The sequence below is a fragment of the Bubalus kerabau genome, chromosome 3, assembly GCF_029407905.1.
Source record: "Bubalus kerabau isolate K-KA32 ecotype Philippines breed swamp buffalo chromosome 3, PCC_UOA_SB_1v2, whole genome shotgun sequence".
Classification (NCBI taxonomy): Eukaryota; Metazoa; Chordata; class Mammalia; order Artiodactyla; family Bovidae; genus Bubalus; species Bubalus kerabau.
The window spans coordinates 54,221,738-54,248,989 of record NC_073626.1 but is presented as its reverse complement, the minus strand read 5'-3'; the positions used below and the strand labels follow the sequence as shown (position 1 = coordinate 54,248,989).

General features: G+C 40.0%; 1 protein-coding gene across 1 annotated transcript in view; it reads left to right on the top strand.

The window, feature by feature from the left end:
• The window catches only part of OCA2 (OCA2 melanosomal transmembrane protein), a 326,371-nt gene that overhangs the window by 136,697 nt on the left and 162,422 nt on the right, over window positions 1-27,252 (top strand). The window contains exon 15 of the mRNA XM_055571821.1: window positions 4,807-4,939. Coding sequence (XP_055427796.1) covers window positions 4,807-4,939 — 133 coding nt within the window. The remainder of the gene's footprint in view (window positions 1-4,806; window positions 4,940-27,252) is intronic.

The following is a 27,252-nucleotide window of genomic DNA, read 5'->3' as shown; positions in this document are numbered from 1 at the left end:
GGGAAGCCTGGCATGCTACAGTCCATGGTTTCACAAAGGGTTGGACATGACTGAGGGACTGAACTGAACTGATAGGTGGGAATGTAAATTGGTACAGCCACTATAGAGAACAGTATGGAAGTTCTTTAAAAAAACTAAAAATAATACTACCATAAGATCCAACAATCCCACTCATTGGCATATGTCTGGAGACAACCATAATTTGAAAAGATACATGAACCATAATGTTCAAGACAGTAGTATTTCCAACATTAAGACATGGAACCAACCTAATGTTCATGGTTAATGGATAAAGAAAATGTGGTACATACATACAATAGAAATTTACTTAGCCATATAAAGAAATAGTGCCATTTGCAGCAACATGGATGGACCTAGACATTATCTTACAAAGTGAAGTAAATCAGAGAAAGATAAATATATGATATCACTTATATGTAGAATCTAAAAAAGTATATAAATGAACTTATTTACAAAACAGAAATATACTTGCAGACATAAAAAACTAATTTATGGCTACCAAAGGGATAAAGGGAGGAGGAGGGATAAATTAGGAGTTTGGGATTAACAGAAACACGCTAGTATATACCAAATAGGTAATCAACAATGACCTACTGTATAGCACAGAAAACTCTACTCAGTATTCTGTAATAACCTACAGGGGAAGAGAATCTGACAAAGTATAGATTTAGGTATATGTATAAGTGAATCACTTTGCTGTACAGTTGAAACTAACACAACCTTGTAAAAGAGCTATATTCCAATATAAAATAAAAATTAAGGAACAAAACAAAAATCACTACTAGGCCTCATAAGAGTCAAGAAATCACATCTGACAAATCTCTGCTTTCTCTGTGTAAGAATTAGTCAGAAATTACAGGAAGTTGTGAGGAAAATTATTCCAAGTCACCCTTTGCACTCTGCTCACTCATGGATCTCTTGGGATGGGTCCCATTTGCAGAATTTCTAGTACTGAATAGGCAGATGGGCAGATCTCCAGTGTCCACTGGTTCTTTCTTGGCGTAGGCACAAGTCTACAGTGCTACAGGGTCCCATGTGCAATGACACATTGCCCTTTCATCTCCCAACTGACTGGTGGGGAGATAGTCCTCCTTTGTTGGTTACACTTGCTCCTTTTTTCCTGTTCTAGGGAGGCTCCCCACTAATGAACATGATTATTCAAACACCTTTTAAACAGCACTGGAAGAGTTTCTTTAGGAGAGCCATTTTAACCCATCACAGGAAGGTGACCCAGATATGTGTGCATTAAAACATTCTTCAGGTCTTTTCCACCAGGCTCCCAGACCCTGCGCCACTGGGATCTTCTTCCTGGCTCTGCCACCAGCCTACTGTGCCAGTGGAGTGCTCTTCTGCTCCTCCATCCACTGACCTCCTCCATCCAGAACTTCGATGGTGTTGGTCTCTGCTCATTCCCATCCTGTCTCTTTTGTAAGTTCTTAGTCTCCTTTGTGAGTTTTCTGTTTCCACACATCTTCAACATCTATGGATTTTGGGGTTCTGCTTTTTTGACTTTTTTCCCTGTTAGGTGAGCATTTTCTAGTGGAGCTTATGCCCTTAGTGGCTTTTGCTGTTACCTGAATGCTAGGATTGCCCAACTCTGTCTCTGCCAGAGTCTCACCTTCCTCAGATCATGTGTGCCAGTGCACTAGCCTTCACATACTTGATGGATCCCTCACACTGTAAATTCTCTACCTGGATCACATCCATTCTGCAGTGCTGGGGTCATCTCCTTGCTGGGTCTCCAGACATGTTTCTATCTTCAAATTACACCATGATATTTAGTAAAACATCCAGTAGTTTTACTTTAGACACTTAAAGAGAATTTCTTTGAAGTAATTGTATCAGTGGGGTTCAAACCCAAATTGTTTCTTGAATTACCCTACTACAATCCAGTTGACTGTTTTGACTTTCCCAAAGCTAGCCTGAAAGCTTCATCCCTAGAAAATGGAATTGGTGGGCCAGGAGCTAGATATCCCTTAAATGTATGTAGTTTACTAGGCTCTGAATGCTCCAATCTGATTCTGAGGGATCCTTGATTATTTTATATGCCTCATCATTTGACCACTTACTCTATCAAATGAGGACATTGTGGAAAATTAAGAAGAAAGCAGCTTAGTGTAGTCAAAATGAAAACAGTACAAAATGAGGCTGAGAGGGAAGGGAAGAAACAGAACCACTACTTTGCAAGAAAGGGCTGCATTTAAGTACTGCACTGATGTAAGTATGACAGTAAGTAGTTTTGTTACTGAGTACATTAAAGAGACAAGTTTAGTAAATTGTAGAGCCATGTAAAAACAGCAAGGACGCCCTGACACATGCACCGAACAAGCTAAAAAACACATATGTAGCCTATTGTGCATTGCACCTGCCTGTGTTTTTTCTTGAAATTTTCAGTTTGGATTTTTCCATTCTATATTGTTCTTAAAAAATCTACTTGTTACAATTCTAGAAGCAACCAAATACTTCTTTTCAAAACTGTGTTATTTTTGCTGTGGAGGCCTTTCCAAGACCCTTTTGTCTTTTTCTTTCTCCTCATTTCACCCTTTTCATCTGATTTTTCCTTCAACTGCGCCATCATGTCTAATGGGAGAAAAATTAACAGTTTTTTTACAGATATTCTTCACTATCCAAAAATAGAGCTTTCCCATATAAACTGTCAGAAGTCAAAATGGCATAGAGTGAGAAAACAATCATTTGTTTTCCTAAAAGCAAAAATCCTCTTCAGATTTCTTCCTTAGTGAAAACAGGTACTAATGTAGGTCTTTTGTAAAAGCAAAGTGGCATAAAGTGAAATTTCAAAAAGTGGGGAACACCTGTATTGTGTTCCAAAGGGACCCATAATTATTCAGGATATAAGAACTTTGGCCTTCACGAGCTCCTCCCTTCAAAAAATATTAATTACATTTCATGACTGAATTCATACACAAGAAATACATTAATATATTTTAAGCTATCTTCTTTCCTGTTTTGTTCCTGATTTTAAAACAAATGAAATGATTTTCATTTAAAAAGTGTTTTGGACCTCTTAAAAAAAAGATATTTGGGGCATGCATTCTAAAGACACAACATCCACGGTGATACCCTCAGAAACGCAATGAATTCTAATTGCCATTAAAAGCATGCCATGAGTCCCAGCTCTTCACAGATTTCCCTGCTATCTGTATATGATCAGCCCCACATAATTCCATCTGTCATTCAGATGCTATTTTCAAGGGCAACCACTGGATGTGCAGATAAACTGCAAGAGATTAAGAACTTCAGATCATTGTACACTGGCAAGCCTAAATTTTCACACAACTTACTCATGGTTGTAAGTTGTGATAATGGTTTCTAAGTTGTGTTTTATCTTTAGCAATGTTATAAATGGTTTCAGGTCAAATATAAAGTAAATTTTAATAAACAATAATTTGGTGTTCAGTGTCTGACTCTTTGAGACTCCATGAACTATAGCATGCTAGGCTTCCCTGTCCTTCACCATCTCCTGGAGTTTGCCCAAACAAATGTCCATTGAGTCAGTGATGCTACCCAGCCATCTCATCCTCTGTTGCCCCCTTCTCCTCTTGCCCTCAATATTTCCTAGCAACAATAATTAATATTGAATTCACTCCTTCCAACTCAGGCCTTTAGAAGATGACCTTCCTGACTGCTGCCTTGGGAATGGTCTCTCAAGTTTATCACTAGTGTCCCTGGGACCTACTTTCTTTACACCCTGTTCACCCCACTGGTCCTGCCTGGGAATCTCCCCCAATGTTCTGTGCCTCTGACCCTGTTTTGTGGATCAGTGGTCCAGGAGTTCCTGCCAGTGAGAAACTGGTTCTTGTAGCCCAGTTCATGGGGACAAAACCCTCATCTGTCCTGCAAGGGTCTCAGAGGGTGTCACACGTATTTGCTGAATGTTTAAGCACAGTGAAAACAAAAGGAAAAAACTGACCAATATTTTTGCTGACTTATTCCCTTACAAATCAACCTAGTGGAGATTTCATCCAACAACAAAAATATCCTCAGCAGCTGACTGTGGAAAAGAGCCCAGAGACAGGCAAAGGAATTGTGAGGGGAAGGAGAGGGCTCCTGCCTGGGACCCTTGAGGCTGGTTGGGACAGCCTGGGGTTCTTCAGTCCTGATGGCCACTAGGTGACCTGTGGAGGACTGTGCTTTCCGGGCATGGCGATGCTCTTTCGTATCGATAGCAGTGACTTAAATGAAGTGTTTAAGAAAATGGAGTTTACCTTCAAATAGATGAATATTGCCTCATAGTCTTTTTTTTTTTCTTTTAAATTGAAGTATAGTTCATTTACAACATTGTGTAAGTTCCAGGTGTATAGCAAGATGATTCAGTTATATATACATATATATTGCTTCAGGTTCTTTTGCCTTATAAGTTATCATAAAATACCAAGCATAGTTCCTGGTGTTATAACAATAAGTTCTTGTTGGTCATCTATTTTATATATAGCAGTGATAGCTTTATGTTTTGTCTCCCTCAGTCCTGTTTCACCAGATCCCAAGGGACATGTCAGTATAGTGGTGAAGTAGAACCAGCTAAGGTTGGGATAAGATGTGATGACCTGTTTTTGTTTCCTTCCAAGGTTGCTTGTCATTCAGGTAATAATTGGTTTTTTATTATGAAAGAAACAAATCTTGAATGTTTGCAAAACTGCAGTGAAGAGTACCTGTTCTGTGGGCTTTGTGTAGGTTCCCCAGCCCTTGATCTCCGACTTCCCTGGGCTCTGCCATGAGGTTGTGCCTGTGCTGCCTGTGGTTTCACGTCTCTTTTCCTGTTTCCAGGGTCTGGACTTCGCTGGGTTTACAGCACACATGTTTGCTGGGATTTGCTTCGTTCTCTTGTTCTCCTTTCCACTCCTCAGACTCCTTTACTGGAACAAAAAGCTCTATAACAAGGAACCCAGTGAGATTGTTGGTGAGTAGAAGCACCTCCTCATACAGCTTCAGAGTTTACTAACACAATATTATTTTTTTCTGGGGGAGGTTGCCACAAAAAGGCAGGAGGGTAATGCCATGTAGAATACCAGGGAAGTATCCATCATTGGGATGCTGCACACTAGGATGTCCCTGTCTGCCTCCTTGTAGGCAGTGCACTTGCAGGGGCTTTAAATCCATGAACTGTGCCTCTTTAGTTTTCTATAGAATGAAATGTGGTTACATGTAGGCAGCAATGTCCACTGGATACAGTTTGCATGTCATGATAGCATCGAACCACCTGTATTTAATACAAATAGCAGAGCATATTGACTGTAGTCTGTATTTTTGAACCACTCTGTTGCTTCATGTCTGGTTCTAACTGTTGCATTTTGTGCTGCATATGGGCTTCTCAGAAGGCAGGTAAGGTGGTCTGGTATTCTCATCTCTTTAAGAATATTTCACAGTTGTGATCCACACAGTCAAAGGCCTTATTGTAGTCAATGAAGCAGAAGTAGATGTTATTTTGAAATTTTTCTAAATCCAGCTTGTACATCTGGAAGTTCTCGTTTCATGTACTGCCGAAGCCTAGCTTGAAGGATTTTGAGCATAATCTTGCTAGCATGTGAAATAAGTACAATCAATTCCCATTTCTATATAAATGGCTGGGAATCTAAATGTGTTCTCACCAGCCTTCCTGCTCATCAGATGGTGACTTTACACGGCAGATCTGCCTTTCTTTCCTGGGTGACTTTTGTGTTCAGAATTTAACTGTTTTTGTTCTAACTAGGAAAATGTCATATATACCTTCTCAAGTCATCTATATAAAACCAGCTTGTTCCTAGTAGAATTGAATCACCCACCTCTACCAGATAAATGGAACGATAAGCAGAAATTTCTATTCTAGACAGTATTTATTGATTGCACAAAAATTGGAGTGCCCTTGTAGATAAAAAAGTGGTACTTTAAATGCAAGCAATCAACAGGGATTTCCGGGCAGCCTCTTGGCCTAGCGCTTAGTGAAGGCTGTATAGGTGCAAGACAAGTGGGCAGCTTATGTAGACATAGAAATGGGCCTCACCAAAGAAGCCCAAAACTGTGGTGGGTGGTCCAGTATGGGGGCTGGAGGGAAGGAAGGAGACACAGGCACAGACGCTGGGGGCCAAATGGAATAGTCTTTTTGGCTGCTTCCTGGGCCATGGAAGATTCCTGCCATGTAACATAGTTTACTTCATTTAGGAAGAATGTGTTTCCTTAATAACATTGATAATTACTCACCCTGGTGGTTTGCAGAGCAGAATATGTGATTTTCTTGAGGAAAAAGAACATATTCATATTCATGGCTTCCCAGATGGTGCCAGTGGTAAAGAATCCACCTGCCACAACAGGAGACCCAAGTGACATGGATTCAATTCCTGGATCAGGAAGATTCTCTGGCTTAGGAAATGGCAACCCATTCCAGTATTCTTGCCTGGAAAATTCCATGGACAGAGGAGCCTGGTGGACTACAGTCTATAGATTCGCAAAGAGTCGGACACATCTGAGCGACTGAGCATGCACACACATTCATGTTAACATGACATTCTTCCTATGTGTGTCTGTGTCCACATTTCCCCGTTTGTGAGGACACCAGTCATCTTGGATTTGGGGCCATCCTAATGACTTCACCTTAACTAATTATATCTGCAGTGACCCTATTTCCAAAAAAGATCACATTCTGAGGTACTAGAGGTTAGGACTTCAACACATGAATTTCAGGGGGACACAATTCAACCCATAGCAATCAGTAAGAGGTATTTAAAATGTTGTATCATCAACAAGTATATGTAAAGTGGGGTAACTTAATATGTAGCTTTAGTTTTCTAATGGAAAGGGTCATACCAATGGAGAGCTAGGGAAACTAATCAATCACAATGGCTAATCTGTCTTTAGAAGCTTGTGTGTGCATAGTTGCACCTCCTTCCTCCCCAGTATCCCTCCACCTTGCTGGTGATCAGAATTACTAAAAAATAATTGTTATATATACAGATTATCAGGCCCACCCCCAGGAAATCTGTGGTGTGAATAAACTCTTCTGGAAAGTCTTATCTTGAGATTAACTTGGACATACTGATTTAGAAACATAGAAAACAAATCTGTGTATTTATTCCTTTACTCATCATGAATAAGGAGCTGAGGGAAGCTTCGAGGGAAGTGGGATATAATGATTGGAATATGGATAATGCTGGGACCATATGGTAAGGGCAACACAGGCTGTACATCAGCACACAGTGAACTGCGCAGATCCAGAGCAATTGCTCTGAGCCTCTATTGGGTATAGGGATCTCTGATTTTTAATTGCTTGGTATAACTACAGATTCCTAAGCCTAATCCCAGAGATTTGGGTTCAGCAGGTCTGTGATGAGTCCAAAACATGTCAGAATATCTTGGCTATGCTACAGCTTGAATATTCTTTGGCATGGCCTTTCTTTGGGACTGGAATGAAAACTGACCTTTTCCAGTCCTGTGGTCACTGCTGAATTTTCCAAATTTGCTGGCTTATTGAGTGCAGCACTTTAACAACATTATCTTTTAGGATTTGAAATAGCTCAACTGGAATTCCATCACCTCCATTAGCTTGGTTCATAATGATGCTTCCTAAGGCCCACTTGACTTCGCATTCCAAGATGTCTGGCTCTAGTTGAGTGATCACACCATTGTGGTTATCTGGGTCATGAAGCTCTTTTTTGTATAGTTCTTCTGTGTATTCTCTTCACCTCTTAATATCTTCTGCCTCTGTTAGTTTCTGTCCTTTATTGTGCTCTTCTTTGCATGAAATGTTCCCTTGGTATCTCTAATTTTCTTGAAGAGGTCTCTAGTCTTTCCCATTCTATTGTTTTCCTCTTCTTCTTTGCATTGATCACTGAGGAAGGCTTTCTTATCTTTCCTTGCTATTCTTTGGAACTCTGCATTCGAATGAGTATATCTTTCCTTTTCTCCTTTGTCTTTCACTTCTTTTCTTTTCTCAGCTATTTGTAAGGCCTCCTCAGACAACCATTTTGCCTTTTTGTATTTCTTTTTCTTGGGCATGGTCTTGATAACTGCCTCCTGTGCAATGTCCCGAACCTCCATCCATAGTTCTTCAGGCACTCTATCAGATTTAATCCCTTGAATCTATTTGTCACTTCCACTATATAATCATAAGGGATTTGATTTAGGACATACCTGAATGGAGAAGACTCTTGAGAGTCCCTTGGACTGCTAGGAGATCCAACCAGTCCATTCTGAAGGAGATCAGCCCTGGGATTTCTTTGGAAGGACTGATGCTAAAGCTCAAACTCCAGTACTTTGGCCACCTGATGTGAAGAGTTGACTCATTGGAAAAGACTCTGATGCTGGGAGGGATTGGGGGCAGGAGGAGAAGGGGACGACAGAGGATGAGATGGCTGGATGGCATCACTGACTTGCTGGACATGAGTCTGAGTGAACTCCGGGAGTTGGTGATGGACAGGGAGGCCTGGCGTGCTGCAATTCATGGGGTCGCAAAGAATTGGACGCGACTGAGCAACTGAACTGAACTGAATGGTCTAGTGGTTTTCCCTACTTTATTCAATTTAAGTCTGAATTTTGCAATAAGGAGCTCATGATCTGAACCACAGTCAGCTACTGGTCTTTTTTTGCTGATTGTATAGACTAGCAAAGTAATGCTCAAAACTCTCCTGCATAGACTAGCAAAGTAAGGCTCAAAATTCTCCAAGCAAGACATCAACAGTACGTGAACCACAAACCTCCAGATTTCAAGGTGGATTTAGAAAAGGCAGAGGAACCAGAGATCAAATTGCCAGCATCTGTTGGATCATCGAAAAATCAAGAGAGTTCCAGAAAAACATCTACTTTTGCTTTAGTGATTACACCAAAGCCTTTGATTGTGTGGATCACAACAAACAGTGGAAAATTCTTCAAGAGATGGGAATACCAGACCACTTTACCTGCCTGCTGAGGAATCTGTATGCAGGTCAAGAAGCAACAGTTAGAACTGGACATGGAACAATGGACTGGCTCCAAATTGGAAAAGAAGTATGTAAAGTGTATATTGTCACTCTGCTTATTTAATTTATATGCAGAGTACATCATGTGAAATGCTGGGCTGGATGAAGCACAAGCTGGGATCAAAATTGCTAGGAAAAATATCAATGACCTCAGATATACAGATGACACCACCCTTATGGCAGAAAGTGAAGAACTAATGAGCCTCTTGATGAAAGTGAAAGAGAAGAGTGAAAAAGTTGGCTTAAAATTCAACATTCAAAAAATTAAGATCATGGCATTTGTTCCCATCGCTTTATGACAAATAGATGGGGAAAGAATGGAAACAGTGAGAGACTTTATTTTCTTGGGCTCCAAAATCACTGCAGGTGGTGACTGCAGCCATGAAATTAAAAGATGTTTGCTCCTTGGAAGAAAAGCTATGACCAACCTAGACAGCATTTTAAAAAGCAGAGATACTACTTAGCTGACAAAGTCCATCTAGTCAAATCCATAGTTTTTCCGGTAGTCACATATGGATGTGAGAGTTGGATTATAAAGAGAGCTGAGCACCAAAGAATTGGTGCTTTTGAACTGTGGTGTTGGAGAAGACTCTTGAGGGTCCCTTGGACTGGAAGGAGACCCAACCAGTCCATCCTAAAGGAAATCATTCCTGAATATTCATTGGAAGGACTCATGCTGAAGCTTGAAGCTCCAAGCCATCTGATGCAATAACTGACTCATTGGAAAAGACCCTGATGCTGGGAAAGACTGAAGGCAGGAGGAGAAGGGGATGACAGAGGACGAAATGGTTGGATGCCATCACTGACTCAATGGGCATGAGTTTGAGCAAGCTCTGGGAGTTGGTGATGGGCATGGAAGCCTGGCTGTGCTGCAGTCCAAGGGGTTTGGGTCACAGAGTTGGACACGTTTGAGCTACTGAACTGAAGTGAACTAATACTACAAGAAAAAGTAGCCCTGAAATCTTAGTAACTCTACTAATGGCCTAATGTCCGGTGTGGGATTACAGTGCCTTGCTGATCAGTAGTTCTCAGCGCTGTGAACTGCTTGTCATCATAGAGACCAGAGAGAACCATATGTTCCACTCTGCCACTGAATGACTCCTCCTGACTGTCCTGACTGTCACTAGGCTCCACCAGTTGCAGGGGCTGGGTTGAGTCAGCCTGCCAAGTGATCAACATGGGAGAGAATTTGACTTATTTGTTAAAAGCACAAATAATCACCAGAGTATGCCCCTGTGGTAATCAAATATCAACTCATGATGCTTCTTTCTAATATTTTGTATAGAATTTTTTATATTTGTGTATATTAGGGATATTTGTGTGTAATATCCTCTCTTAAAGTATATACTTTTTGCTGTCCCCAAAATGACAGCAAATGATGAATATATAAGTATACCCTCCTCTTTAGCTTTTGGGAAGAGATGGTGTAAAATTGCTATTACATTTTACCTTAAACATTTGCCAGGATATTTTAGAGTTGAACCTCCTTCCCTCCCTTCTTACACCCCTATCTCCCTTGATTTCTTCTTCCCTCTCTCCCTCTCTCCTTCCCTTCTAGTTTTTAACTACAAATACTGATTCTTTAACGGATATAGGCTAGCTATTAATGTTATCTGTTTCTTCATGAGGGCTCACTGGTGGTTTCTGCCTTTAAAGGAATTTGTCCCTGTTCAAACTCAGTTGTTGAAAGAATTTTTCTAAAATTGTTTATAATAGTTTTTCATTATCCTTTAATAGCTATAGAACTTTTAAAATTGAAGTATAGCTGATCTGCAATATTATGTATAGTTTCAGTTAACAGGAAAGTGATTCAGTTATATATGGATATATATATATATATATATATATATATATATATATATATATACACATACTCAGATTATTTCCCATTAGTTTATTATAAGATATGGAGTGTAGTTCCCTGTATTAAACAGATACAGTTCCTTACCTCTTTTATGCATAGTAGTGTGTATCTGTTAATCCCATACTCCTAATTTATGTCTCCCCCTCCTCTTCTCTTTTGATTACCATAAGTTTATTTTCTATGTCTGTGAATCTGTTTGATTTGCATATAGATTTATTTGTATTATTTTTAGTTTCTACAAATAATATTTCAGTTCAGTTCAGTTCAGTTCAGTCACTCAGTTGTGTCTGACTCTTCACGACCCCATGAATTGCAGCACGCCAGGCCTCCCTGTCCATCACCAATTCCCGGAGTTCACTCAAACTCACATCCATGGAGTCGGTGATGCCATCCAGCCATCTCATCCTCTATCATCCCCTTCTCCTCCTGTCCCCAATCCCTCCCAGCATCAGAGTCTTTTCCAATGAGTCAACTCTTCACACGAGGTGGCCAAAGGACTGGAGTTTCAGCTTCAGCACTATTCCTTCCAAAGAACACCCAGGACTGATCTCCTTCAGAACGGACTGGTTGGATCTCCTTGCAGTACAAGGGACTCTCAAGATTTCACAAATATTCTATAATACTTTTTTTTAATCTGTCTTTCTTCACTTAGTACCATATTCTCTATGTCCATGTTGCTGCAAATGGCAATATTTCATTCTCTTTTATGGCTGAGTAATATATCATTATAAATGTATATACACCACATCTTCTTAGCAATTATCTGTTGATGCACACTTGGATTGTTTCCAGGTCTTGGTTATGTATATATCTTTTTGAATTAGAGTTTTCATCTCTTCTAGATATATGTCCAAGAATGGGATTGCTGGATCATTGTTCTTTAGTTGCTCAGTTGTGTCCGAATTTTTGTGACCCCATGGACTGTAGCATGCCAGGCTTACATGTCCTTCACCATCTCCCGGAGCTTGCTCAAACTCATGTCCATTGAGTCAGTGATGCCTTCCAATCATCTCATCCTCTGTCGTCCCCTTCTCCTCCTGCCTTCAGACTTTTCCAGCATAAGGGTCTTTCCTAATGAATCAGCTCTTCACATCAGGTGGCCAAAGTATTGGAGCTTCAGCTTCAGCACCAGTCCTTCCAATGAATATTCAGGTCTGATTTCCTTTAGAATTGACTAATTTGATCTCCTTGCAGTCCAAGGGACTCTTGAGAGTCTTCTCCAACATCACAGTTCAAAAGTATCAATTCGTTGGTGCTCAGCTTTCTTTATGGTCCAACTCACATCCATACATGACTACTGGAAAAACCATAGCTTTGACTAGATGGACCTTTGTTGGAAAAGTAATGTCTCTGCTTTTTAATTCTCTGTCTAGGCTTGTTATAGATTTTCTTCTAAAGAGCAAATGTGTTTTAATTTCATGGCTGCTGTCACCATCTGCAATGATTTTGGAGCCCAAGAAAATTAAGTCTGTCACTGTTTCCACTGTTTCTCCATCTATTTGCCATGAAGTGATAGGACCAGAACCATGATCTTTGAATGTTGAGTTTTAAGCCAGCTTTTTCACTCTCCTCTTTCACCTTCATCAAGAGGCTCTTTAGTTCCTCTATGCTTTCTGCCATAAGTGTAATGTCATCTGCATATCTGAGTTTATTGATATTTCTTCCAACAGTCTTGATTTTGGCCTGTGCTTCATCCAGCCTGACATTTTGCATTATGTACTCTGCATATAAGTTAAATAAGCAGGCTGACAATATACAGCCTTGACATACCCCTTTCCCAATTTTGATCCAGTCCGTTGTCCCATGTATAGTTCTAACTCTTGCTTCTTGATCTCCATACAGATTTCTTAGGAGGAGGGTAAGGTGATCTAGTATTCCCATCTCTTGAATAATTTTCCACAGTTTGTTGTGATCCACAGAATCAAAGATTTTAGCATAGTCAATGAAGCAGAAGTAGATATTTTTCTGGAATTCTCTTGCTTTTTCTATGATTCAACAGATGTTGGCAATTTGATCTCTATGAGCTGCTTATATAGTCTGGATATTAACTCTTTGTCAATTGTTTCATTTGCAATTATTTTCTCCTGTTCTGAGGGTTGTCTTTCAATCTTGCTGTTACCTTCATTGTGCAGTTCTTAAATTTAATTAAGTTCCTTTTGTTTATTACTGTTTTTATTTCCATTTTCTAGGAGGTGGGTCAAAGAGGAACTTGCTGTGATATATGTCAGAGTGTACTGCTTATGTTTTTTTTCTAAGAGCTTTATAGTGTCCAGCCTTATATTTAAGCCTTTACCCCATTTTGAGTTTATCTTGTGTGTGGATTTAGGAGGTGTTCTAGTTTCATCCTTTCATGTGCAGCTGTCCAGTTATCCCATACCACTTATTGAAGAGGCTGTCTCTCTCCATTGTATATTCTTGCCTTCCTTGTCAAAGGTAAGGTTCTTGGGACTAAGTTTATCTCTGGGCTTCCTATCTTGTTCAGTTGGTCTATATTTCTGTTTTTGTGGCAGTACCATACTGTCATGATGACTGTAGCTTTGTAGTATAATCTGGTCAGAAAGGTTGATTCCTCCATCTCCATTCTTCTTTATCAAGATTGCTTTGGCTATTCGAGTTCTTTTGTGCGTCCATACAAATTGTGAAATTTTTTGTTCTAGTTCTGTGAAGAATACCATTAGTAATTTGATAGTGATCACATTGTATCTGTAGATAGCATTTTGTAGTATGTATAGTCATTTTCAGAACCTTGTATGTTGATTCCAACCTTGTATATTGATTCTTCCAACAGTGTATATCTCTCCATTTGTTTGTGGTGTGTTTGATCTCTTTCATCAGTGTCTTAGAGTTTTCTGCATACAGAACTTTTGTCTCTTTAGGTAGGTTTATTGCTGGGTATTTTATTCTTTTTGTTGCAGAGGTGCATAGGATCACTTCCTTAATTTCACTTTCTGATTTTTCATTGTTAGTATACAGGAATGCAAGGAATTTATGTGTATTAATTTTATATCCTGTGATTTTTATAATATTTTCTAACTCTAGTAATTTTCTGGTGGCATCATTATGGTTTTCAATGTAGAAAATCATGTCATCTGCAATCAATGAGTGTTTTACTTCATTTCCAATCTGGATTCCTTTTATTTCTCTTTCTTTTCTGATTGCTGTGGCTAGGACTTCCAAAACTATGTTGAATAAAAGTGGTGAGAATAGGCACCCTTGTCTTATTCTTGATTATGGAGGACATGGTTTTTGATCTTTTACCATTGAAGATGATGGTTGCTGTGGGTTCACTGTATATGGCTTTTATGATGTTGGGGTATGTTCCTTCTATGCCTACTTTCTGGAAAGCTTTTATCAGAAATGAGTGTTGAATCTTGTCAAAGGCTTTCTTGCATCTCTTGAGATGATCATATTATTTTTATCTTTCAATATGTTAATATGGTGTATCAGATAGCATATATTGAAGAATCCATGCATCTCTGGGATAAAGCCCGCTTGATCATCTTGTTAATGTGTTGTTGGATTCTGTTTACTGGAATTTTGTTGAGGATTTTTATATCAATGTTCATCAGTGATATTGGCCTGTAATTTTCTTTTTTGGTGGCATCTTTGTTTAGTTTTGGTGTTAGGGTTATGGTGGCCTTGTAGAATGAGTTTGGGAGTTTTCCTTCTTCTGCAATTTTCTGGAGCAGTTGGAGCAGGATAGATGTTAGCTCTTCTCTAAACTTTTGGCAGAATTTGCCTGTCAAGCCATCTGGCCCTGGGCTTTTTGTTGAAAGATTTTTGATTTTAGTTTTGATTTCCATGTTTCTGATTGGTCTATTCATATTTTCTATTTCTTTGTTTCAGTTTTAGAAGGTTCTACTTTTCTAAGAATTTGTCCATTTTTCCAGGTTGTCCATATTATTGGTATATAGTTGCTCATAATAGTCTCTTGTGAGCCTTTGTATCTCTGTGTTTTCTGTTGTAACTTCTCCTTTTGAATTTCTGATTTTATTGATTTGAGTCTTCTCCCTTTTGATGGGTCTGGTTAGCAGTTTGTCAATTTTATCTTTTCCGAAAGCCAGTTTTTAGTTTTATTGATCTTTGCTATTGTCTCCTTCATTTATTTCTGCTCTGATTCTTTATGATTTCTTTCCTTCTACTAACTTTGGAATTTTTTTTTTGTTGTTGTTCTTCTTTTTCTAATTGCTTTAGGTGTAAGATTAGCTTGTTTATTTGATATTGCTTATTTCTTGAGGTATGCTTATATTGCTATAAACTTCCTTCTTATCACTGCTTTTACTGTGTCCAGTACATTTGAGTTGTCATGTTTTCACCGTCTTTTGCTTCTATCCATATTTTGATTTGCTTTTTGACTTCTTCAGTGACTTGTTGGTTATTCAGAAAAGTATTGTTTAGCCTCCATGTGTTGGTGTTTTTTTTTGTTGTTGTTTTTAATAGATTTTTCTCCTGATGTTGTTATCTAATCTTATGGTGTTGTGGTCAGAAAAGATGATTAGAGTTATTTCAATTTTTAAAAATTTACCATGACTTGATTTGTGTCCCAAGATGTGATCTATGCTGGAGAATGTTCCATGTGCAATTGAGAAAAAGTGATATCTATTGATTTTGGATGAAATGCCTGTAAATGTCAATTGGTCAAACTTGTCAAATGTATCATTTAAAGAAGAACCAAAGAGCCTCAATGAAAGTGAAAGAGGAGAGTGAAAAAGTTGGCTTAAAGCTCAGCATTCAGAAAACTAAGATCATGGCTTCCGGTCCCATCACTTCATGGCACATAGATGGGCAAACAGTGGAAACAGTGGCAGACTTTATTTTGGGGGGCTCCAAAGTCACTGCAGATGATGACGGACAGGGAGGCCTGGCATGCTGCAGTCCATGGGGTTGTAAAGAGTTGGACACAATTGAGCAACTAAACTGAACTCTGTATAAAATAAATAAGCAACAATGATATATTGTACAGTATAGGGAAATATAGCCATTGTTTTTAATAACTTTAACTAAAGAGTACAAAAACATTGAATCACTATGTTGTATACCTGAAACTAATATAATATTGTAAATGAGCTATATTCAATTTTAAAAAGTTTTAATATTAAAAGTATATGGGAGCAAAAAAAATAAAACTTGTATTTCTTTATGAATTTTCTCTCTGGATAATCTGTCAACTGGTGTGAATGGGGTATTAAAGTCCCCCCACTATTATTGTGTTACTGTTGGTTTACCATTTTAATAGTTGCTGGCATTTTCCTTATGTGTTGGGTGCTCTTATTTTGGGTGCATATACTTAATAATCATTTTATCCTTTTCTTGGGTTGATGCCTTGATCATTATGTAATGTCCCTCTTTGTCTCTTGAAACAATCTTTTTTATAAAGTCTATTTTATCTAGCATGAGTATTGCTATTTCCACTTCCTGTTGATTTCCATTTGCATGGAATACCTTTTTTTAGATCCTCACTTTCAGTCTGTATGTGTCCTTAGGTCTGAGTTGGGTCTCTTGTACATAGTACATATCTTGGTTTTGTATCCATTTATCCAATCTGAATCTTTTGGTTGGAGTGTTTAGCCAATTTATTTATATGTATGATTCTGAATCTTTTCTTGTGGTTCAGACTGTAAAGAATCTGTCTACAATGCAGGAGACCTGGGTTCAATTATTGGGTTGGGAAGATCCACTGGAGAAGGCAGTGACAACCCACTTCAGTATTCTTGCCTGGGAAATCCCATGGATACAGGAGCCTGGTGGTCTACATTTCATGCAGTCACAAAGAGTAGGACACAACTGAAAACAAATGCTTTCATCAATTACTTTATTGTTTTGTGTTTGTTTTGTATGCCTTTCCTTTTTGTGTTTCTTGTCTAGAGAAGTTCCTTTAGCATTTGTTTTGGAGTTGGTTTGGTGGTGCTGAATTCTCTTAACTTTAGCGTGTCTGGAAAGCTTTTGATTTCTCCTTTAAATCTGAATGAGATCCTTGCTTGGTTGTAGGTTTTTCCCTTTCATCACTTTAAGTATATCCTGCCATTCCCATCTGGCCTGCAGAGTTTCTGTTGAAAGATCAGCTCTTAGCTTTATGGGGATCCCCTTGTATGTTATATGCTGCTTTTCCCTTGCTGCTTTCAAATTTGTTTTTTGTGTTTAATTTTTGTTAGTTTGATTAATATGTGATTAATATTAATCAAACTAATATGTGTTTTGGCATGTTTCTCCTTGGGTTTATTCTGTGTGGGACTCTCTGGGCTTCCTGGATTTAGGTAGCTATTTCCTTTCTCATTGTAGGGAATTTTTTGACTATAATAGCCTCAAATATTTTCTCATGCCCTTTCCTTTTGTCTTCTTCTTCTGGGACCCCTATGATTCTAATGTTGTTACACTTAATGTTGTCCCAGAGGTCTCTGAGACTGTTCTCATTTCTTTTTATTTTTTTCTGCTTCAGTTGTTTTCAGCATTTTACTTTCCAGTTCACTTATTTTTTCTTCTGCCTCAGTTACTCTACAGTTAGCTCCCCCACAGTGAATTTCTAATCTCAGTTACTGTGTTGTTCATTGTTGATTGTTTATTCTTTAATTCTTTTTTTTTGTTAATTGTTTATTCTTTAATTCTTTTAGGTCTTTGTTCAACATTTCTTGTATCTTCCTGATCTGTGCCTCCAGTCTATGTATCCATGCCTCCATTTTATTTTCAAGATTTTGGATCATCTTTACTATCATTACTATGGATTATTTTTGTTGTAGACTGCCAGTTTGTCTTCATTTGTTTGGTCCTGTGGATTTTTACCATGTTCTTTCATCTGCTGCATCTTTCTCTGTCTTTTCATTTTGTTTAATTTACTATGTTTGGGGTCTCCTTTCTGTAGGCTGGAAGGACATAATTTCTCTTAACTGTGGAGTCTGCCCCCATGGGTGGGGTTGTACCAGTACCTTGTGGAGATTTCCTGGTTGGGAGACATGCCTGTGTTCTGGTGAATGGAGCTCTATCTTGTCTCTCTGAAGGGCAGTGCCATATCCAGTAGTGAGTTTTGGGGTAGCTATGGGTTTGGTATGGCTCTGGGCAGCCTATCTATAAATGTGCAGAGTTATATTCCTATTTTGCTTAAGATGTGGTGTGGGGCATCTGGCACTGAAGTTTACTGGCCTTGGCCTTAGTGTTGAGAGGCCCTTAGGAGAGCTCTTGCCTATTAATGGTTCCTGGGGTCAGGAGATCTCTGGTGGATCAAAATCCTGGAGTTGAGTCTCCCACCTCAGGGGTTCAGGCCTGACCCCTTACTGGAACTCCAAGACCTCACAAGCCACAAAACGTAGAAGACCAAGCCCGAGACTTTTGCTGAAGGCAACACTCAGCAGCCCAGAACACCCAGTGAGACTCACACCAAAGTCTTCCAATATTTCTAGGAAGGTCTCTGGACCTGTTGTGGGCAGTATGTGGTCAGCTCAGTCTCAGATGTGGCCTTACTTCAATTTGTACTTACTCCTAAAGTTCACAGTTTCCCCTAAATTTCACTGTCTGTTCCCTGCCTAGCCTCAAGGCAGCGAAGGCCAAGGCTTATTGAGGCTCATTTGTTCACTCAGGCTGAGAAGTGGGGAGGACATGGCAGCCACAATTTGGATGCACCAGGGAGTACCTGTGACAATAGAGACTTGATGGACATTGGTACAGTCTGAGGTGGGTTGTATGCTTTCCCAGAGGAATTGGCCTCAGATTATGGGTCCCTAGAAAGAGTCAAGGTGATTAAGCTTCCGGCAAGGTGTGGAAAGTAACCTGTGTCTGCTCATAACCAGGCAGTTGTGACCACCTCCGGGGTCAGGACTGCATCAGCAGTGTTTTGCCTCCTGTCTCAGGCACTTTCCCTGGGTTTGGCAGTGGCAATTATGTTTAATTCCACAGATGACACTCTGACTGGTTTTGCCAGATTTGGCAGCCACTGAAACTGTCTATGAGTGTGGTGTTAAGTGTCCCCAAAACAACAACTTCTTCCTGCTCTAGATTGTCAAAGTAGCCCTCTCAGAGTATCCTCATGGAAGCCAACCCTGATCCTCTTCCTGGGATCTGATACCTGAGCCTGTGCCTTGGCACCCTGCCCCCACCCTCTGCTGCAGGTAGAGGCGTGTGAGCTGCTTCTCAGCTGAGAAGTGCTGTTTGGCAGTAATTTCTCTGCTGAATTTTCTCTGTTTTGTCTCCTGAGCCCCCTGCCACCATCACACTCCCCTCTGAGGTTCCAAATCTCCCTCCTTGACTCTGCCTGTGAGGGGGTTTCCTAGTGTCCAGAACTTTTCCCTCCTTCATGACTCCCTCCCCTGGGGTGCAAGTCCCATTCTGAAATCCTTTGTCTCATTTAGTCTTTATCTTTTCCCCTACCTCTTTCTAAGGATATTGGCTTGCCTTTTTGAAAATTTGGGGTCTTCTACTGTTGTTCAGAAGTTGTTCTGTAGGAGCTGTTTTATATTTAGACAATTTTTTAATATACTTGTGGGGAAGAAGGTGATCTCCTTCTCTTATTCTTCTTCCATCTTCTTGCGTTCCCCCTTTATTGTTTCTTAATGTTAGAGTTGAGGTTATTGGTTTTAGTGGAAATTGATTCAGTTCAAATTAGTTTCTAATTTCAATTTTTATTTCTTCTTTGATCTTTGGATATTTTATTTTATTTTTATTTAAATTTATTTATTTTAATTGGAGGCTAATTACTTTACAACATTGTATTGGTTTTGCCATACATCAACATGAATCCACCACGGGTGTACATGTGCTCCCCATCCTGAACCACCTCCCACCGCCCTCCCCATACCATCCCTCTGGGTCATCCCAGTGCACCAGCCCCAAGCATCCTGTATCCTGCATCGAACCTGGACTGGCGATTCGTTTCTTATATTATATTATACATGTTTCAATGCCATTATCCCAAATCATCCCACCCTCTCCCTCTCCCACAGAGTCCAAAAGACTGTTCTATACATCTGTGTCTCTTTTGCTGTCTCACATACAGGGTTATCGTTACCATCTTTCTAAATTCCATATATATGCATTAGTATACTGTATTGGTGTTTTTCTTTCTGGCTTACTTCACTCTGTGTAATAGGTTCCAGTTTCATCCACCTCATTAGAACTGATTCAAGTGTATTATTTTTAATGGCTGAGTAATACTCCATTGTGTATATGTACCACAGCCTTCTTATCCATTCGTCTGCTGAAGGACATCTAGGTTGCTTCCATGTCCTGGCTATTATAAACAGTGCTGCGATGAACATTGGGGTACACGTGTCTCCTTCCCTTCTGGTTTCCTCAGTGTGTATGCCCAGCAGTGGGATTGCTGGATCATAAGGCAGTTCTATTTTCAGTTTTTTAAGGAATCTCCACACTGTTCTCCATAGTGGCTGTACTAGTTTGCATTCCCACCAACAGTGTAAGAGGGTTCCCTTTTCTCCACACCCTCTCCAGCATTTATTGCTTGTAGACTTTTGGATGGCAGCCATTCTGACTGGCGTGAAATGGTACCTCATTGTGGTTTTGATTTGCATTTCTCTGATAATGAGTGATGTTGAGCATCTTTTCATGTGTTTGTTAGCCATATTTATGTCTTTGGAGAAATGTCTATTTAGTTCTTTGGCCCATTTTTTGATTGGGTCATTTATTTTTCTGGAATTGAGCTGTAGGAGTTGCTTGTATATTTTTGAGATTAGTTGTTTGTCAGTTGCTTCATTTGCTATTATTTTCTCCCATTCTGAAGGCTGTCTTTTCACCTTGCTTATAGTTTCCTTTGTTGTGCAGAAGCTTTTAATTTTACTTAGGTCTCATTTGTTTATTTTTGCTTTTATTTCCAATATTCTGGGAGATGGGTCATAGAGAGCCTGCTGTGATTTATGTTGGAGAGTGTTTTTCCTATGTTCTCCTCTAGGAGTTTTATAGTTTCTGGTCTTACGTTGAGATCTTTAATCCATTTTGAGTTTATTTTTGTGTATGGTGTTAGAAAGTATTCTAGTTTCATTCTTTTACAAGTGGTTGACCAGTTTTCCCAGCACCACTTGTTAAAGAGATTGTCTTTTCTCCATTGTATATTTTTGCCTCCTTTGTCAAAGATAAGGTGTCCATAGGTGCGTGGATTTATCTCTGGCTTTCTATTTTGTTCCATTGATCTATATTTCTGTCTTTGTGCCAGTACCATACTGTCTTGATGACTGTGGCTTTGTAGTAGAGCCTGAAGTCAGGTATGTTGATTCCTCCAGTTCCATTGATCTTTGGGTATTTTAAATGTCTTTACTAACACTAAACTTGGGGACTTCTTTACCTAATTTAATTTCATGGGCTTCCCAGGTGGTATAATGGTAAAGAATCCACCTGCCAAGCAGGAGACATGGATTTGGTCCCTGGGTTGGGAAGATCCTGTGGAGAAGGAAATGGCAACCCACACTGGTACTCTTGCCTGAGAAATTCCATAGACAGAGGAGCCTGGCAGGCTATAGTCCATGAGGTTGCAAAGAGTACAGATCAGATCAGTTGCTCAGTTGTGTCTGACTCTTTGCGACCCCATGAATCGCAGCACACCAGCCTCCCTGTATATCACAAACTCCCGGAGTTCACTCAGACTCATGTCCATCGAGTCAGTGATGCCATCCAGCGGTCTCATCCACTGTCGTCCCCTTCTCCTCTTGCCCCCAATCCCTCCCAGCATCAGAGTCTTTTCCAATGAGTCAACTCTTCGCATAAGGTGGCCAAAGTACTGGAGTTTCAGCTTTAGCATCATTCCTTCCAAAGAAATCCCAGGGCTGATCTCCTTCAGAATGGACTGGTTGGATCTCCTTGCAGTCCAAGGGACTCCCAAGAGTCTTCTCCAACACCACAGTTCAAAAGCATCAATTCTTCGGCGCTCAGCCTTCTTCACTGACCAACTCTCACATCCATACAGGACCACAGGAAAAACCATAGCCTTGACTAGACGAACCTTTGTTGGCAAAGTAATGTCTCTGCTTTTGAATATGTTATCTAGGTTGTTCATAACTTTCCTTCCAAGGAGTAAGCGTCTTTTAATTTCATGGCTGCAGGCACCATCTGTAGTGATTTTGGAGCCCAGAAAAATAAAGTCTGACACTGTTTCCACTGTTTCCCCATCTATTTCCCATGAAGTGATGGGACCGGATGCCATGATCTTCGTTTTCTGAATGTTGAGCTTTAAGCCAACTTTTTCACTCTCCACTTTCACCTTCACCAAGAGGCTTTTTAGTTCCTCTTTACTTTCTGCCATAAGGGTGGTGTCATCTGCATATCTGAGGCTATTGATATTTCTGCTGGCAATCTTGATTCCAGCTTGTGTTTCTTCCAGTCCAGCATTTCTCATGATGTACTCTGCATATAAGTTAAATAACAGGGTGACAATATACAGCCTGGACGTACTCCTTTTCCTATTTGGAACCAGTCTGTTGTTCCATGTTCAGTTCTAACTGTTGCTTCCTGACCTGCATACAGATTTCTCAAGAGGCAGGTCAGGTGGTCTGGTGTTCCCATCTCTTTCAGAATTTTCCACAGTTTATTGTGATCCACACAGTCAAAGGCTTTGGCATAGTCAATAAAGCAGAAACAGATGCTTTTCTGGAACTCTCTTGCTTTTTCCATGATCCAGCAGATGTTGGCAATTTGATCTCTGGTTCTTCTGCCTTTTCTAAAACCATCTTGAACATCAGGAAGTTCACGGTTCACATATTGCTGAAGCCTGGCTTGGAGAATTTTGAGCATTACCTTACTAGCGTGTGAGATGAGTGCAATTGTGCAGTAGTTTGAGCATTCTTTGGCATTGCCTTTCTTTGGGATTGGAATGAAAACTGCCCTTTTCTAGTCCTGTGGCCACTGCTGAGTTTTCCAAATTTGCTGGCATATTGAGTGCAGCACTTTCACAGCATCATCTTTCAGGATTTGGAAGAGCTCAACTGGAATGCCATCACCTCCATTAGCTTTGTTCGTAGTGATACTTTCTAAGGCCCACTTGACTTCACATTCCAGGATATCTGGCTCTAGGTCAGTGATCACACCATCATGATTATCTGGGTCATGAAGATCTTTTTTGTACAGTTTTTCTGTGTATTCTACCATCTCTTCTTAATATCTTCTGCTTCTGTTAGGTCCAGTCCATTTCTGTCCTTTATTGAGCCCATCTTCACATGAATAGTTCCTTTGGTATCTCTGATTTTCTTGAAGAGATCTCTAGCCTTTCCCATTCTGTTGTTTTCCTCTATTTCTTTGTATTGATCGCTGGAGAAGGCTTTGTTATCTCTCCTTGCTATTCTTTGGAACTCTGCATTCAGATGCTTATATCTTTCCTTTTCTCCTTTGCTTTTCACTTCTCTTCTTTTCACAGCTATTTGTAAGGCCTCCCCAGACAGCCATTTTGCTTTTTTGCATTTCTTTTCCATGGGGATCGTCTTGATCCCTGTCTCCTGTACAATGTCATGAACCTCATTCCATAGCTCATCAGGCACTCTATCTATCAGATCTAGGCCCTTAAATCTATTTCTCACTTCCACTGTATAATCATAAGGGATTTGATTTAGGTCATACCTGACTGGGCTAGTGGTTTTCCCTACTTTATTCAATTTAAGTCTGAATTTGGCAATAAGGAGTTCATGGTCTGAGCCACAGTCAGTTCCTGGTCTTGTTTTTGCTGACTGTATAGAGCTTCTCCATCTTTGGCTGCAAAGAATATAATCAATCTGATTTCGGTGTTGACCATCTGGTGATGTCCATGTATAGAGTCTTCTCTTGTGTTGTTGGAAGAGGGTGTTTATTATGACCAGTGCATTTTCTTGGCAAACCTCTATTAGTCTTTTCACTGCTTCATTCCGTATTCCAAGGCCAAATTTGCCTGTTACTCCAGGTGTTTCTTGACTTCCTACTTTTGCATTCCAGTCCCCTATAATGAAAAGGACATCTTTTATGGGTGTTAGTTCTAAAAGGTCTTGTAGGTCTTCATAGAACCGTTCAACTTCAGCTTCTTCAGTGTTACTGGTTAGGGCATAGACTTGGATTACTGTGATATTGAATGGTTTGCCTTGGAAACGAACAGAGATCATTCTGTCATTTTTGAGACTGCATCCAAGTACTGCATTTCAGACTCTTTTGTTGACCATGATGTGCTGGGGTCCAGCGTGGATCCAGGGAATTCGAAGGGGGGACGGCGTCCGCGAGGATCAGGAAACAACTGCTTAATTAAATGTTAATTAAGGATATAAAGAGTAATAGAATAAGGATAGCTCAGTGAGGAAATTCAGTGGGTAAAAGAGGCTGAAATAAGGATAGCTCAGTGAGGAAATTCAGTGGAGAAAAGAGGCTGAAATAAGGATAGCTCAGTGAGGAAATTCAGTGGAGAAAAGAGGCTGAAATAAGGATAGCTCAGTGAGGAAATTCAGTGGAGAAAAGAGGCTGAATAATTCAGCCAGAAGGTGAGAGAAAGAACTACATGGGGAGACCAAGTTTCAGTGAACAAGGCCCGCACTTTATTTTTCAAAGTAGTTTTTATACCTTAAGTTATGCATAGAGGATAATGGGGGAAGGGGTAGAGTCATGCAGTAAGCCAGGCTTTCTTCCTGCAAACTTATCATATGCAAAAGTTTAGGTGATTTGCATCATTTTCTGGCCTGGAGGCCTGTTAACATTTTAAGACCCTTTCTTCAGAAAACTTATTTTTCTATAAAGGTGATTAGGCAGGCGCCACCCTCCAAAAACATTAAAGTTGCATTCCTATAGGGCAAAGGTGTGGTGGGCTACAACAAAAAAGAATTAACTCCCAGTGCACCAGCCCCAAGCACCCAGTATCGTGCATCGAACCTGGACTGGCAATGTAAAGTTTAAAAATAAAATTAAATTAAAAAAAAAAAAAAGAATTAACTCAAGGGTCCAACGTTACAAACATTGAAGCTACTACTTATACCAATGATATTAATCAATACACTGCCAGGGACACAGTAGGTAAGGGATATGGAGACTTAGCAGCAAGCATTGGCCCAATAAGTGAAAAACCCTTCACCAATACAGTTTCTAATCAATCTTTTAACTGCTCAAAGGAATCTGTGTTTAGACAGTTTAGAACATCTCCTGCCTTTCACAGTTGGGAGGCTCTGAGCAATCACATGTGGCCGGAAAAACCTATTCAGGCAGGCTAGAGGATTTCCAAAGGAGTTTGCAGGTTGAAACACTGTCACACCCAGGAATTATTAACTGGAGCTGTAAGCTAACTCTTTTTTCAGAGAGAGGTAGTGGGGGACAGTCCCCCGTAAAGTCAGAGGTGTAGGTGAAAGCACAAAGCAGAAAGTAGGCAGACTCTGGTTTTGGGGGTAGATGCTCAAGAATTTCCAGGGGGACTCCTGAGGCTTGATCCTGCCTTTGTGTATGCCGAGCCTCCTTCCTCATAACCTTTGCCATGGGCGGAGTTCCTCATGCTGGCTCCCGGCAGTGATAGAATTCCAGTTGACCTATTCCAGATCCTGAAAGGTGATGCTGTGAAAGTGCTGCACTCAATATGCAATATGCCGGGAGATGGCTCCCGGCATCTCCCCCTTTTTTATTTCTTAAAACAGCCAGACGGAGCTCAATCTCGAGCTTCTGAATGTTCTGCCAAAGAATCCTGACAATACAAGGAAGAATGATTATGAGAAGCAAAATTAGATCTAAAGATATTACACAGAATGTTTTTTCCAGAAATAAAGTTAGAGAAGGTGTGAAATAAGTCATTAGCTGCTCCAGCGGCGGTAAAATCCAGTCGAGAGTGTTCCAGTGTCTGTATTTGATTATGAAATCTCCCTAAGTCCAGGCCAATGTCAGAGCTGTTCCAAACACCTGAGATATGATTTTTGATTTTTTCCCATTCATAATCTGTCTCGTTTACCTTTAAAGATGTCACGCATATCCACCGGTAATCAGCTTGGCAAGACAGAGTCATTTTCACTTTTAAAGCCTGTAACTCAGTCCCAATATGCATTATTGCCTCTTCTAAGGTGTCTACTCTCATCTCCAATTTTTATCTATAACTTCCTGTGTTGCTAGAGTTAAAGAGACATTTTTAGACATAGTGTCAACATATTGGGCAGTGTGCACTTGCTGCCACAGTAACAGAAGCAATTGCTGCTATTAAAGCTGATATTCCTAAAATAAGTAGGCCCACAAACTGTCACGATCACATTAAATATTGTAGTTGTTGTAACACAGCGAGACCATAATTAACATATCAATAAGTGGTTACATCATAAGATAAGGTGGACATTGTAACACTACAAAGGAGCAAACATTATATTGAGGGTTTAAACAAGATGAGAGCATGCATTGTTCACAAGTCACTATATTGGGTCCACCAGTGAAAAGTCACATGTACATTAAGTTTTCCAGAATCGTTTGTAAAGAGAAAAACATAAGGAGAGGGTAGACAAGCCAAAACAGAATAAGTAGAATTATTTTCTGGTTGGAGTTCGCGCTGCAGCAGCCCCATCGGTTTCGCTGGGATCTCGATGTTTATCTTGCCTCCCCTTGCGGCAGGCTCCTTTTGTGATTGAAGCAATGGAGGAACTGGATGTCTGGGGGACTGCAACATGGCAAATCAGCCTGTCCCGGATCTAAATTGGAGAATCTGCATCCTGTGGGAAAATACAAGCACATCCTCGATCGCTAGTTAGTAATGAGTCAGGACCCTTCCATTGTCCTGAGAGGAGGTCCTTCCATTTGACTAATGGTTTTGCATTTAATTGCTCCAGGCACCAATGACGAAGCATTGCAGTAGTTCCAGCTGGATCAGTATTTAGAATATTTATTACGAAAAGAGCATGTTGCAAGATTTGATGGGGAGAGCTATACTTAAACTCCCCTTCTTTTAGTTTTTGAATTTGGATTTTTAATGTTTGATGTGCTCTTTCAACAATGGCCTGTCCCTGGGGATTATAAGGGATGACAGTATTATGTTTAATTTGAAACTTTATACAAAATTCCTGAAAAGACTTAGAAGTGTAAGCAGGAGCACTGTCAGTTTTCAGAGCTTTTGGCAGGCCCAAATATGAAAAACAAGTAAAGAGATGTTGTATCACATCTTTAACTGCCTCTCTGGTACGAGCAGTTGCAGTAATAACATGAGAAAAGGTATCTACAGTTACATGAACAAAGGACAGTTTTCCAAATGAAGAGACATGAGTTACATCCATCTGCCAGAGTGCATTAGGTTTGAGACCGTGAGGATTAATTCCCATAGGTAGACTATTATAAACAGTGGGGCAGTGTAAGCAAGAACGCACAATCTCTGGAGCAGTCTCTCTGGGAATTTGGAATTGATATCTTAAGGCAGTAGCGTATTGATGATGGAGTGAGTGAGAGGCTCTGGCCTCCTCAATCACAGTAGCCACTGTATTTCTGGTTAGTAAGTCAGCCAAATCATTAAAGGCATTTTAAGGGCTGGGCAATCCG